The sequence below is a fragment of the Pimephales promelas genome, chromosome 16 (genome assembly GCF_988280905.1).
Source record: "Pimephales promelas chromosome 16, fPimPro1.hap1.1, whole genome shotgun sequence".
Classification (NCBI taxonomy): Eukaryota; Metazoa; Chordata; class Actinopteri; order Cypriniformes; family Leuciscidae; genus Pimephales; species Pimephales promelas.
The window spans coordinates 17,295,094-17,310,416 of NC_142784.1; the positions used below are offsets into that span (position 1 = coordinate 17,295,094).

General features: G+C 36.5%; 2 protein-coding genes across 6 annotated transcripts in view; both read right to left on the reverse strand.

Moving 5' to 3' along the window:
- dclk1b (doublecortin like kinase 1b) overlaps positions 1-494 on the reverse strand; it is a 40,182-nt gene extending 39,688 nt beyond the window's left edge. Inside the window, exon 1 of one of the 2 annotated variants that reach the window (XM_039670431.2) lies at positions 184-493. The gene's annotated coding sequence lies outside the window, so the exon portion shown is untranslated. Of the gene's footprint in view, positions 1-183 lie in introns of both variants that reach the window. The other variant, XM_039670432.2, reaches the window with a different exon arrangement.
- Positions 495-1,529: 1,035 nt separating this feature from the next.
- spartb (spartin b) lies at positions 1,530-14,002 on the reverse strand. 4 transcript variants are annotated; one of them, XM_039671029.2, is made up of 8 exons: positions 13,831-13,999; positions 12,616-13,367; positions 8,134-8,400; positions 6,572-6,716; positions 5,021-5,215; positions 4,726-4,884; positions 4,276-4,366; positions 1,530-2,874 (listed from the first exon to the last, which is right to left on the reverse strand). In XM_039671029.2, exons 2-8 carry the CDS (start codon positions 13,363-13,365, stop codon positions 2,673-2,675), a joined length of 1,809 nt encoding a protein of 602 aa, XP_039526963.2. In that variant the 5' UTR covers positions 13,366-13,367; positions 13,831-13,999; the 3' UTR covers positions 1,530-2,672. The 4 variants fall into 4 exon arrangements, with proteins under 4 accessions (XP_039526963.2, XP_039526964.2, XP_039526965.2 ...); XM_039671030.2 differs by having other exon boundaries at positions 8,203-8,400; positions 13,831-13,997; XM_039671031.2 differs by lacking the exon at positions 1,530-2,874 and adding an exon at positions 2,881-4,115 and having other exon boundaries at positions 13,831-14,002.
- Between the last annotated feature and the right edge of the window lie 1,321 nt (positions 14,003-15,323).

Genomic DNA, 15,323 nt, shown 5'->3' on the forward strand with positions numbered 1-15,323 from the left:
AACACGATCTTTTAATAATTCATACTATTGCAAGTTATTTAAACACGCCCAAAGGATAGGCACAATGAAGAATTCGCGATTTATCAATTAAAAAGCGATATTAATGCACTAATAAATCCAACTGTGCCATGTCTGATATGGTGCATCTTGATTAAAAGACAAAAAAATATATATGCATCTTACTTGTGCGCGTGTAGCTATCCGATGAGCACAGTCCAAAGCACACATCTAATAGCTTGACATCTCTTCGAGATGCTGGTGATGGGATGGGCTGCAGCCGGTGTCTTTCCCTCTAATACATTGCAGAGAGACTGGCGGTCTTTGTCGTATTCGTGGAGAAATAAATCCCTCAATGAATGAATACGAGCGAGCAGGGCTGTGTCTCAAAACCCAGTTGCCTACCTAGACAACTTAAATGCGGGTCCTCGTGGGTGGGGAGCTGTCCGGCAGAGACGCTCCAATGGTAAGCTCTATTCAAACGGTCTTAGTTAAATAAATTAGCTATGATAGCATGTTAACTATCAATAGTGAACACCCACTATTGTACGCTTAAGGGAGATCATTTAGCCTATTGCACCAATGAGAATCGTATATGAACGTTATAGGCTAGAACCAGTTATTTTTCATAACAGCATACAAGAGACGCCTGGTCATGAGTTGGATATTGTTTGCATATTTGTTATTTTTTTTGTATTTAAAGTTTAACCCTACTGCAGGTTATAACCTATATATATAATTAATATTAATTATTAAATTAATAATTATTTTGGAATTTAATACCATTTTACTATTTGTATAGCTACAATTACGTTTAGCATAAATATTTACAATTTTAGGATATACAAGTATACTACTTTTTAATTTAAGTCTAATTTTATTGGTTTATTTTTACGTTTCTTTAAAAGTGGATGAAATTCACCTCAAACTAAGACGGCTAGATTTCCATTTCATTCCAGGACATCAACTGACATTCACAACATTAAAAAATGATAGTAATGATTAATGAGATGTCTAAAAACAACACCATTTTAAATATATGTAGAAGCTAACATCAAGTCAAAACCTACACGTGACATTTGCTGGAGTTCCATCTAAATATGGGTAAAGAAAGTTCATTTGCTACATATGCAGCTATCTTGTATCAGTCATTATAACAACATAATGCAACTTTTCTTCTAGTGAGCTGGTACAATTTACAAAATGTAACACTAGATGGCAGTATTTACTTAAAAATTAATTAATCTGAAAAAAAAAAAAAAGCAGCAATAATGGATTTCACTGGATACAAACTAGATTATATATGCAGTTTAGATGTGAACCGGAGGCCAAAAGGAAATATTTATACATAGAGAAAACAATGTTTTGTATGTAATAAAAGCTGTTTCGGGGCACTTTGATCAAGCTATAGGTTGACCTCATCAAGAGTCTTGCCTATACAGCAGGTCCATGAATCAATTCAAAGCGATTATTCCAATAAAAAGAAATTTAACATCACATTGTGTTTAAATTAGAGTACATACAAAAAAAAATAGGTTTTAAATGTTTAATTTATTATGTCAGATTCAGTCATTGAGCAAATCTAGACTTGTGGTTAAACGTAAATAATGCTTAGACATTATTTATGCTGTCAGTACATTGAAATGAGACAACTATTTTGAGAAGACATACACATAGTGTTGATGCTTATAGTGAGATGTCATTACAGTTCAAGGTAACATTTATATATTTTTCTATAGTCAAGTTAAAAGATTAAAAGGAAAAAGTGCAGCCATTTTTTAATGAGAAAAAAAAAAACGACAACTGCATAGAGATGTTTGATGAGTGGTCAGTATCTACAGTGGGAGAACACCACATACAGTCATGTTGCTGTTTATATTAAATATAAGCCTCTTTAACTTAAAATGTTATTAAAATATATACTTTAAACTACTAGATTTTACACATTTTCCAAAAAGTCTGATTTCTCTGGCTTTTAATTAATCAGATTTCTAATATCGGACCTAATCCAACTCCATATGCAGTTATATTTTTATTGCACTTATTTTCGAAATATCAGTGTCTGTTCCAGTAAGGGTTAAAGTGCGTTTTAATATTTTAAAACATGAAAAACCCTGAAAGTACCAAGAGCAAACAGGTCTGAAGATAAAAAAACAACTACCATAAAGCATTCTTAGAATATATATATTAAAGCTTAGATATAGATTTCTTCTTAAATATAAGAATATTATATTTGTTAAGGCTCTATGGGAAAATCATCAATTCCACCTTTGGCTCGCACTTTGTTTTAAGGGTCCATTTATAAGACACAAACCACACAAAACTACTGACGTTTACGCAAATATGATCCATCTAAACAATGGATATGTGATATTTAGAGTTTACAATGCTGGTGAAGTGTAAGGCAGGGTCAGGAATATTGGCATGGCAATCAGTCAGTCAACTTGTAAAGGGAATTTTTGACTTGAATTTACCAGTTTAACCAGTGAAAATAGTAAACATGACAGCACAATTAACTGTATTTACTGCAGTGAGGCCTTTGGAATTCAGTGTCAGTCACATACAAATAACATGGACAACGATCCATTCACTTCTTCAATCTTTTTTTGAAAGCAAAGCCTTTTGGTTTGCTCTTAAAAATGGACACCCGAAACAAGAGGTTTGAATCTAAAACTCTACTTTTGGTCTTTATGTTTCTCAACTTGACTGTCTGGCTCTTTGACTTTATAGTCAGCCAGAATGGCATGGGCAGTCTCTTTGCCGGTCTTCTTGACCATTGCCTTGATCCCCAGGTTGTCGATATTGAAAGCGGTGACGCCCACATTGATGGCTGAGTTGACAGCATGGTCTGTGGCCTGGCCCGCTTCCGCCCCATACCTTGATTATAGACAACCCAGATTAAGTAAAAGAGAGGATGGGGTGATGAAAGAGGTGATTGAAAAATAAGCTTTAGGAGATGAAGAGTACCCAATGCAGAGCAAAGCGGTTAAACATACATGCAGGGATTCAGTCATTTCTCTAGAGAAAAATTATCTGATTTAAAAAATGTCAAATTAATCCTACAGATGGCATACAAATGTTTATGTTGTAAGTGCAAAGGTCTAAATTAAAATGGCCATTACTTTTAAGCACAGTTAGAAAAGGGAAAGATGGTTGTTAACAAAAAAAGATATAAAACGAACAAACTGAATATGATCTTATATGAGCTATATCACCAATTATTTCCCATTTTTAAATATTGGATAATTATTGAAAATATTAAAACATAGAATGGTATTTAAACTTATTAGTACAGTATAAGAGGATTTACACATTGTTCAAAAGTTTGAGGTCAGTAAGATTTTATATTCACCAAAGCAGTGTTTATTTGAACAAAATGACATGCATTAATATTGTGAAATATTATTAAAATATTATTTAAAATTCTTTTAAAATGCAATGTATTCCTTTGGAGTAATGATACTAAAAATTTAGTCTTCAGTGTCACATGATCCTTCAGAAAGGTGGTGGTTAAAGACTTCTTATTATTATCAATGTTGAAAACAGTTCATATTTTGGTGAAAACAGTGATACTTTTTTCCAGGATTCTTTGATCAAAAAGAGCATTTATTTGAAATATAAATTATGTCTTTACTGTCCCTTTTGATAAATTTAAGTATTAATTTATTTAAAAAAAAACTCACTGACCATAAACTTATGAACAGTAGTGTTTATACTGTATACTGTACTGTATATCTTGGTCAAATTGTGATTATGTTTGCCATCCGATCCAACCCGGTAAAACGTTCTGCTGATCCAACAGCATAATGAAAGTCATAATTCAAAGGTTCAAAAGTTAAGAAAAATGAGATGAATTACTTTTGCTGTTAGAAACAGATATTCATTCCATCACTGAGCTATGGATCAGTGTGCAAAGCAACACAGGATGCCAATGGACGTGATTTTATCATGTCCAATAGATCATTAGCATTGCGTGCAAGAGCTGACTGATTCAGACACATCCATAAGCTTCAGCCATGCTCCTGACCATTAATTAAGGCCATTTTACAGGGTGCAGGGGAAAAAAAATCTACTTGTTTTCAATTGGGGTGTCTGAAATGTTCCCCAGACCCCTAAATCTGTAAACAAATACATGGAAGAAACTAGTGTGAGAGCAGTTTATTTTTCTGATCAAAGTTACTGGTGAGCAACTGCAAATGCAGAAAGTTAAAACATTGGTACGAACAACTTAAATGCAGGTGAAATGATCTGAGAACCTTGTGGAGTTACTGTACTTACTTATGTTTTACCGTGGTAACCGTCTCTGCAGCAACACTCTTTGCAATGTTCTTTGCTGCAACCTCCAACCCCGTCCACATCGTTGCAAAACCTGACAAAAGTATAGAGGCTTCGTTAGTAGTGTAATGTGATAAGCACATTTACTGGAGCACTGGCAGCATTTAACTTTTGTAATAAATGTATGTTTGCAACCTTAGTCTTGGTATTTATCATTTCAATGATTGTCATTTACTCTCGGTATTCAATTTTTTTTTCCGAATAAATCACTTGGCTTGCTTTTTTTTTCTAGGGTCTGAACTGTCTGATCAATAACGTCAATGAAACAATAATTCTAGTTGCTTTGGAAGGAAAGAGTCTGACAGAACATAAATAAACAGTGAGTAAAGTAAGTGTATGTGACCAACAACAGCAAACAATAGCATAATTTCTGGGTTAAATGATTCACTTCACCTTGAACTCCACTTGCTGCAACCACCATGGCACCGTCAATATTGGAGCGTCCATCCCTGTCTTTCTTCAGAGACTCTGGGATTAGCTTCCCTCCGTGTTTCTTCACATGGGGTGCCAGCTCTCGGCCAGCATATCCAGCAACAGTGCACAGTCCATCCACTAGAACAGTAAAGAACGTGTTTTTTTGCCCAAATCATCCACGGTAAATTAAGTGCATCTCATATTTATTGACTACTGGTTTTATCAACAAAATGAGGAATTCCCAAAGATAGTAACATGATTTGACCTTCCTTACCAAGGAACTGGCTGACTTTAACTGCTCCTCCTGTGGCCTGTTTGGCCACATGGAGGCTTCTGGTTACCGTTGGGCTGACTTGGGCAGGTTTGTCCTCTGGAGTGATGTGGTCTCGTAGTTTGGATGCCCCTTTATGTATGGCTTTCCCCGTGTACTCCGCCCCCTTCACCAACCCCCAGCTCAGCCAAGAAGCCCCTGTCGATATATTTCAAGAAGTAAACAGACTACGCTGCTTTAAATACTGTACATTATAAAGTGTTTCCTGTCTCTTTTATTATACAATTCTTTGTTTCTAATTCTTTGTAGGACTTTCTAGGGGTATTTTTGGTGGCAAGTAACAATTGTTTAGGTTTTTGTAGCACAACACAAATAGTTGGACAATTAACCAACTGTCCTAAATGCTTAAAACACTAGGGCCCGGTTTCACAAAAAGGGCTTAGACTAAACCAGGATAAGGCCTAAGCTCAATTACAGTAGGACATTTAAGTGCTTTTATAAACTTGCCTTAGAAAAAAAACAAACAAAAAAAAAAAACTGGTGTGCATCTTGAGAGAAAACAATGGCAGAGACATATTTTATGATATGCAAGTACAAGTTGCTTTCAGTAAAAACAGCTCAAACATACATTTTAGCCTGGGACTAGGCTTAAGCTTTATCTGTGAAACCGGGGGGTTTATGATTTCTAAATCCACAAAGTGATAAACAATGACAGTTTTCAGTTTTTATGTGTTGTCAATGTATTTTTTATTAATGATCCTAAAAATAAAAAAAAATCATAGGCATAACTGTTTATATGTCTATTTGGCATCTGGTGAAAATATAAGTTACTTAAGCATTATGTAAATATAAGTTTTTACTTAAGACATTTGAAAAAGCTGTTGAATTAGAATACAACTGATCTGAAGATACTCTACTGTTCAACACACTTTAATCCCATAAGGATACAATTAATGATCCAAAGTGACAAATATATTTATAATATTACTTATTAAAGATTTCTATTTTTAAATAAATGCTGTTCTTTTTAATGTTAAATTCATTCAAAGTTATTCATTATATTTATATTGTGTGTATATATATATATATATATATATAGTATACACACACACACACACACACACACACACATATAACGAATATATAAATGAATATAGAATACACACACAAACGAATATAGTGAAACTATTTTTAACATTAATCATGTTCATGAGCATCAAATCATTATATTAGAATGATTTCTGAAGGCTTGTGACACTAAAGACTGGTGTAATGATGCTGAAAATACAGCTTTTCATCACAGGAATAAATTACTTGTTCCTAATAAAATACTTGTAATTAACTAATATATAATAGAATAGAAATATGACTTTTTATTATTTGAAATCTTAATAATATTTCACAAAATTCCTGTTTTTACTATATTTTAGATCAAAATAAACAAAGCTTTGGTGAGCATGAGATATTTCTTTAACAACCCCAAACATGTTAAATAGGTCTCATTCATTATTTTTATTCAAGCCTTATTTAGGGAGATCAGACCCCCCGGCTTACCAGTCAGGATCCCCTGAGCCACCTTCTCGCTCCATTCAGGAAGAACCTTGTCCTCCTCAGCAGCAGAGGGTGCTGCTTCAGCTGCAGAAGGGCCCATCGGCACCTTCTGACCCAGGTTAATGGTATCGGCTGCGCCATCTGATGCCTTGGAGACACAGGATAGCGGGCAACAGTTAAAACAGAGCATACTAAAGAGTGCAAAAGCAGGCTCAAGCAACCACTAAAAGCAAATGGTGACTTGTAGGATGACTATATGCACATAAGCTGGTATTGTGAATGACACAAGGAGGAAATGCTTCCAGATTTTTCCCTGTTTGCCAAAAAAACCCTTTGTTGTCTCTAAACACTTGAGCCAGTGAGTCAGCATGGTCTGCTACAACAACCTGTTATTTCCACAACAATGGGGGTGTTTGTCCTTTACAGGGAACAGCGGCACTTGGTTCCAAACTCAGCAGCAGCTGCTCTGTGAAATGACTTCTAAAAACATTATAATGTTGTTGTTTTTTTCTTTCTGACTCTCATAACCACAATAATATGATTATGACTCAATATAAAGCAACTGAATTTAAAAGACAAAGAAGAATGATGTGGGTGAGCTACTGTTACACTTGGCTGCGCTCTCGTCGACAACTATCCTGTGGTTTGAAGGGAAACAAAGGTGTTCTTGGTTTGCTAAGAGCATTACAGCTAATTAATTCTCCTTCTCATGTATGCTCTCAATCCATGGAACCGCAGGGGAGTGTGCCAGATAAAACGCGCAAGCCAAGCCCGCTCACTATTTCATGATTAATGAACATAATACCCAAAGCCAAAGTTGTAAGAATGGTCTTGAATATCTGTGTTACAGGCAAAGCAAGCAGCATTAAGCATAAAAGCACTGTAAGGACCACATGAACTGTCAAGTGCATTAAGTGATAAAAGATACAGCACATCAAACAACTTGAAAGTATTTTTTTAAATCAAGTAATAATGTAATTCTAGAAAATCTATCTATCCATATTAGTACTGGCCATTAATGTGCCTGGAGTCTTTGTCTTATGTAAGGGGTAAACATATTTGTTGTAAAACCTTTTAGTTAGTCCACTTTTAAGTCTAGCACTCCAATGTGATACTTGAAGATCAATCTGCTGTGTTGTTATTTGTAGCATACATATACACAACCCAAATGCACTTGTCATTCAGTGGTCCTGCAATGCTTTAGTACCTTATATATATCTTTTAAACTCTCAAATACACCTGAAATCTGTGAAGATAGTAAAGGGTTAATGAGGCAGGCAGGTGCAATGAAATGTGCCCAATGCAAGTAACATGCAAAAATCCGATTTAAAGGCCATTCCAAACACATGCACTTAAAGTGTGTGAACATTATGCATCTAAAATACATAAAAATGTTACCACAGTGTAAAATTCTTGATTCTAGTCTGTTCTGAAGAAAAAAAGAAAAACTCAAAAAAATACCAAATAGGGGCAGCAACAAGTGAGATACTGGAATTAATATTAAAAGCAGCAGAGATTGAGTCAGAGACAAACACAAAGTTTGAGACGATGTTGAGCAACCACACCTGCTCTGAAGCCACAGCTGACCCCCGTGTTTCTGAGGTGGGACCTGAGGGGACACAGGGACAGCTCACCTGGACACGCAGGTCAGTCAATTGAGAAAGTACATTCTGGAATAGTTCAAGTTCCTTCTGGGGAAGCTCGGAAGAAAGGACCACCCCAACATACGAGCCCGGGTTGGGAGCCATCATGTCAGGGAACATGTAGACCCCAGTGTTGCACAGCAGGACTGGGGAGTCAGAGGCCATCAATGGGTAAAGCCAGTCACAAACCTGAAATTAGAACAGTTTTAACTTTTAAAGTACCTATACAATCAAAGGGCACCTACTGGCTGATATGAATGTGTCGTAATGTTGGGCCTTACCCAAAATCCACCCAAATGTGGGCAATAAAAAGTTGATATAAATGATCATATAAATGATTTATCAAAAATATACAAATCACGTGTCTTATTTTTAAAAAAATACCTTAAACTAATATTAATATCGCCTTAAAAATAGTGATTTTAAAAGCCTTACTTTACAGACCAAAATTCTACTAAAATCTAAGTACTAAAATTCATTTAAATAAATATTCTTTTAAAGTAGCGCTTTTAAAGTACTGTCTTTGCTTGTGAGACCTGTAGTGACCTGATATTGCAGACTATTGAGCTACAAGAAAAAAGAAAAAAAAGAAAAAAACATTGCTGTTTCTCATCCAGCTGCTGACTGACAATATCTTTTCTTTAGTTAGATATGTAAAGGCTTATCTATCTAGAAGGGTTGCTATTTATCTAGTGCAAAGTTATAAATGGAAATTGGCCCTTGTATTTCTAGGGAGGATCACAATCTAAAGTTCAGGTCTGGATTTCCTTCAAGTTGAAATGGTGGACAGCTCTGCAGTTGATTCATTCATCGTGTCCTCATGACTGCTAGCATTAAATTGGATTACCGTCAAAGCCTAAAGCGCAGCAACTGGAGGCTCTTTATTCAGCTTCATGACACAGCTAATATATGACCTCAACGTCCATGTGGAGAGATGATACAGTTTACTTTAGGACGTTAGAGTCTTTGGGCCAAGGGTCCAGAAGTCATGCAAGGCTTACATATTAATACTCAATTTTCTGATTTCCATACAATCACCTAATGTTGTGAATTGTGAATTTACATTAGGCATATTATCAAAGGTTATCACAAACAACAGCATGGTTCAAGTGTAAACTCGTCTCATATTGTGTTGTTTATATTGTCTCTCTTTAAAAAAATAAAATAAATACTACCAAGTCATTAAGCTCATTCTGTAACACCACTCCACCAGATAACTGGGGCTGTCCCAGGATGATGTCACTCGGTGAAAGCTTATTGGATATTAGCAGTGAGCATACACTCACATGACACCATTAAAAAACAACAGATGAGGTCAGCCTTTATTTAAAACAACACCATCTCAAAAGTGAAGGGAGTTTTAGAGCCAGACAAATTGTTGTGAAAGTAGGTTACAGGCACCATGACTTGAAACAAGCCTCCTTGGACCATTATGTCCAAATTCCTGGAATTTAATAAATCTTCTAGTCTCTATGGGTGAAAAGAGCATGCAGAAAGCAACAGTTTTTGGTAGAATATCACAAAACTTGCCTAAACTGTGTCTGGGTCACAAAAAACCTTTTGCTGATAATTTACTCACCCCCATGTCATCCAAGATGTCCATGCCTTTCTTTCTTCAGTCGAAAAGAAATTAAGGTGTTAGATAAAAACATTCCAGGACTTTCTCTATAATGGACTTCATTGGGAACCAAACGGTTCAAGGTCCAAATGAGAGTTTCAGTGCGGCTTCAAAGGGTTTTAAACGACACCAGACGATGAATAAGGGTCTTATCTAGGACCCTTCGAGTCATGACTCGAAAAGATTTTTTCATTTTGATGAGCGAGTTCGAACAGGAGAGTCACGAACGCTCATCACAGAACTGAGCAAGGCGAGCATTTGTACTTATAAAACTTAAACTTTTTGGTCCCACTTTATATTAAGTGGCCCTAATACCTGTGAACTTACATGGTTACTATATATGTACCAAGTATGTAAGTACAGTGTAAGTACACATTGGTACATAGTATTTACAGCTGTAATATTTGTGTGACTACACAAATGTAATAACACACTGAAAGGTATGGGTAAGTACAAATGTGTAACAGGACATTAGTAACAACACTTTTTTCACTATAGTAAGTACACATGTGTAACAGGCACTATGTAACTACATTTTGTAACAATAATGTATTTACACACGTTCTTCCACTTCCACACAGTCTTCAATACTGTAGTTACTAGTTTGGAAGGCACTGAAACTCCACTGAAATCATGATAATTCCTATCATCCCAAGACGTCATATAACTGACGTTTTGGGACGTCTTTTGACCATACGTCAATATTCGCCTTTTTAGGGCCCCCTTAAACGTCGGTAGATGAGGTTATGGGATCCTAACTCTACCCCATACCTAAACCTAACCCTAAACCTAACCCGTCACCTACCTGACGTTAAAGGTAAAGCGTCAGTTGTATGACGGCCCGGGATTGCCATCTACCGACGTTTAAGGGGGCCCTAAAAAGGCGGATATTGACGTATGGTCAAAATACGTCCCAAAACGTCAGTTATATGACTTTTTAGGATGAGACTGTGTTAGTGTATACCATGTATTTATTGTATGACTGGCAGGACTCGTGCTGAATTACAGCTAAAGTTTCCCCTTGTGGTATTAGTGTACTGTACTTACACGGTAACTCCTCAGTAACTCTGCAATTGATTGAATGTGTTAAACAATCATAACTTACTGTGTATAATAAAAACAACTAGACCTCTGTACAACTCTGTGTTAACAGTGTACTTACATGGTAACTCCTCAGGAAATGTCTACTTAACATAAAGTGTAAAAGGGCCATAACTTACTGTGTATAGTAAAAACACCAAAACTCTGTACATTGTATTAAGTTAACTTACACGGTAACTCCTCAGGAAGTGTCTACTTAATATAAAGTGTAAAAGGGCCATAACTTACTGTGTATAATAAAAACAACCAAACCTTTGTACAACTCTGTATTAACAGTGTACTTACACGGTAACTCCTCAGGAAGTGTCTACTTAATATAAAGTGTAAAACGGCCATAACTTATAGTGTAATACACAAAACCCAAAGCTGTGGCAACACTCTATTAACAGTGTTACATGGTAACTCCTCAGTAACTCTGCACTTGATACAAAGTGTAAAACAGCCATAACTTACTGTGTATTATACAAAACCCAAACCTCTGTACAACACTGTATTAACAGTCTACTCACGTTGTAACTCCTCAGGAATGGTCCACTTGATGCAGTGTAAAACGGCTTCAACTTAACGAGTAATATAAAAAAAGACCCAAACCTCTATGCAACACTGTATTAACAGTGTTACATGGTAACTCCTCAGTAACTCTGCACTTGATACAATGTGTGAAACGGCCACAACTTACGGATTCATCATGATTTCAATGGAGTTTCAGTGCCTATTGAAGACTGTGTGGAAGTGGAAGAACGTGCGTAAATACATTGTTGTTACAAAATGTACTTACATAATGCCTGTTACACATGTGTACTTACTATAGTGAAAAAAGTGTTGTTACTAATGTCCTGTTACACATTTGTACTTACCCATACCTTTCAGTGTGTTATTACATATGTGTAGTTACACACATATTACAGCTGTAAATACTATGTACAAATGTGTATTTACACTGTACTTAAATACTAAGTACATATCTAGTAACCATGTAAGTTCACAGGTATTAGGGCCACTTAATATAAAGTGGGACCAACTTAAACTTTTTTATTTATTTTTTGAATGGCCGATCGTTTTGCTTGATAAGACCCTTATTCATTGTCTGTTGTTGTTTAAAACCCTTTGAAGCTGCACTAAAACTCTCATTTGGACCTTGAACCGTTTGGTTCCCATTGAAGTCCATTATATGGAAAAAATGCTGGAATGTTTTCATCAAAAACCTTAGAAAGAAAGAAAGACATGGGAGTAAATTATCAGCAAAAGATTTTTTTTAAAGTGAACTACTCCTTTAACCCACAAAACGTAAAGATAAAAATAAGAAATTGTACGCCGTGGGAATGGAATAAGGCCGGTGGCGCAAGTATTAAGCGCCACTTGCACCCAAAGATCGGTCTCAATGCCCACGGAGGAGCTCCAGAAGGACAAAAAGAGGAGTGATGACAGAGGACCAGGCCCTGAATTTGTGTTTCATTTCATTACACTTGATGTGGCAGTCATCCATGAGGCAGTCATGTGTTTTTATTTGGGGGATTATATATAGATTAGATTCATATAACATTTTTGCATATTAAAACAATGAAAATTTGGGGAGGACATTGTAATTGTCATTAAAATAATAATAATAATAAAAAAAAAAACTTAATGTTCCTAAAACAGGCTTAAATTTTCACACGCAAGTATTCCCTATTGTGATTTCTTACCTGTAGGAAGGCAGGTGGTCTGTTTGGAATCCTCTCTGAACACTCATTGGTGAACTTTACGATGCGTAGGTACCCTGGGTAAGAGGGAGCGCTCACTTGCCCCTCAGGGGTAACAAAGAAGATCTGCACTCCTTGAGGAAGGAAAAAGAGTTCCTCCCCATCCTCCCCCAGACTCTGAAGAGAGGGTGTGGAATTAGACGTTTGGCTGTAGAACTCATCACCAACCAAGGAGAGCTCGCCAGAGTCGGTGCCGTAGGAAATGGTCAGGTGTCCGTCAGCGGCCTGAGGGCTGTACTCAGGGGGCTGGTCGCTTAACATATTGGGTTGCATAGTTGTTGAGACCGGAACAGGCCCACCTGAAGCCCCTGCAACGTTGGAAGGGAGCATCTGCGGTGGAGTTGGCCTCTCCGGTTTGACTTCAGGGTAGAGTTTCTGAGGGGCTGCGCTGCTATCCGAGGTCCCCAGCATGGCTAGACGGGTGGTGATGTTGTTGAGGGTCTCCTGCATCTTGCGCTGCATCTGCCTAGCCGCTTCCCAGGAGGAACCCACACACTCTACACCCTGCGAAGGCACACTAAGAGCCCTGAGGAGGTGCTGCCGTCCCTGCTGGTACAGTTTTAGTGCCTCTGCGTTGTGGCCCGCCTCATCCTCAGTCAGGCCTTTATTGATGCACTCAAATGCCTTCTCATACCCATCTTTGATCACTTGCAGCCTGGCTTGGTCAAATGCCTCTTGCTTTGCTTGCTCCATAACTGAAAGTAAAGGTCAGAGTCAACTCCAAGTACTTTAATATGTTATAATTGTGTAGGCTATCATGTTCCCACTATAGTACTTTTCTAAAGAAAGAACTTATCAACTTAAGTTCAATTCAATTATTATGCGTATTCATAGAAATTAAGTCAAACAACCTTTTCTGCCACATCTTTCCTGGCTTATAAGCACTGAACCAGCTTACACAGAACATGACCGTGTCATATGAGAATTTACAAACAAAACACCTACTTAACATTGCGACGTGACATTCAAAATAAAAGAAGAGCTGGTAGTTTATCGAGTGAATCTTGAAACACGAGTAACTTATTAAGTATTAAAGCCACAAAATCCAACATAATAAGAGTGTAACTGGCTAACAAGCTTTCATAAAGCCCACAAACCCCTGCCTCTCACTGGTAACATTCAAGGCATTTAACCAAGCATTTCCATTTGGTAACTCACCAGGAGATGAGATAAATGACGTGAAATATGGAGTTTAATGTGTGTTTCGCGTTATTCCGGGTTTGTTGATTGAACAGCTTCAGCTCTCTGACAGCTGAGCTGCTGCTAGACTTGTGCGTGTCTGTAGCGTGATCAAATAAAGAAGTTTATCTAGCATAGATTGCAGCCCGTCCACTACACATGCACTTCCGCGTTCAGTCACCTGCTGCGTTTTGAGGTTCCTGATTGGTCAGAGGAGTTTGCTCGCCTAGTTCACGTATTTTAGTCAAGCGTTTTTTCCACCAACATTAACAACAACAGCAAAAAAGTGTATTTGGTACTAAAGTAACGAATATGCTTAGTATACGTTAACAGATAAGCCAACCGATATTTAGACGAATCTTTATTTAAGACTGACATCTTTCTGTAATTGACACTTTGAAGCTTATTCCTATATGCCTTTAAATCAGATTATATTTGACGTTTTAATTCTCATATTGTTGGCACATGAAGTTAGTGTTAGGAGGTTTTAATTTGTCAACTGACAGGAATTTCCTGCAGTCTTTGAAATGCCTATAAATGTTCAGAGCATGTTTTTTTCTCCTTTTAACTTGATTAATAGCCTAAATAAAGGCAGGTTTTCTTTGTGTTTGTTTTCAATGTTTCCCACCCCATCTAATTAAGAGCAGTCACTTATTAAAAAAAAAAAAGTATAATGTGCTTTAGCATTCAAATATTTGTGTTTATATTCCAGACATAACCGATTAATTCCAGACAGTTTTAGGTATGAAGACAATTCTTCACAGACAATTGCTGTGTTCATGATTGATTTCAGGCATAGGCCTAGTTGCCTGAAAGAAAATGATCTTGGGCAGACTGGTTTCCCAGATAGCAAACTGACATTGAATCAACGTGGAAATATGACATTGAAACAACGTTGATCCGACATTGTTTTGCTCATCGAATTAACGTTGAACCAACGTCAGGCGCGTCATTCTTTCAAAACTAACGGAAAATCAACTTGAAATCAACGCGTTGTTTCAACGTTATGAAAGCAAACCAATTTTCGATTTTCATTTAGCTTTGAAGAATGCCGCGTCTGACGTTGGTTCAACGTTAATTCGATGAGCAAAATCAACGTTGTTTCAATGTCATGAGAGACGTCGTTTCCACGTTGATTCAATGTCAGTTTGCTGTCTAGAGGCCTAAGACTTTATTTAAGAAACCCTATTCCGGAAGAAATTAAAATTAACTAACAAGCCAATAATTTTTTTTTTTATGTTATGACCGATATCCAATAAATGATGGATATATAAATTATATACCTTTTCTCTAAAATATATAATAATAATAATAATAAATAAATTAATTATTTATTTGTGATGCGCAAAATGTATGCATCACAATATTATAATAGCCTATACATTGTAAAAAATGAATATTCATTTTGGGATTTAGGATTTATTTTACATTGTTATTAAATTATTAGTTTAAGTGAGCATTATGACTGTAAA

Excerpts from the sequence above, each read along its gene's own strand:
- spartb (XM_039671029.2), bottom strand. The coding sequence starts at position 13,365 with ATGGAGCAAGCAAAGCAAGAGGCATTTGACCAAGCCAGGCTGCAAGTG. Across the intron at positions 6,717-8,133 it reads CAGCTGTGGCTTCAGAGCAG|GCATCAGATGGCGCAGCCGA; the intron begins GTGTGGTTGCTC and ends TGTGTCTCCAAG. Across the intron at positions 4,367-4,725 it reads TGCAGCAAGTGGAGTTCAAG|GTTTTGCAACGATGTGGACG; the intron begins GTGAAGTGAATC and ends TACTTTTGTCAG.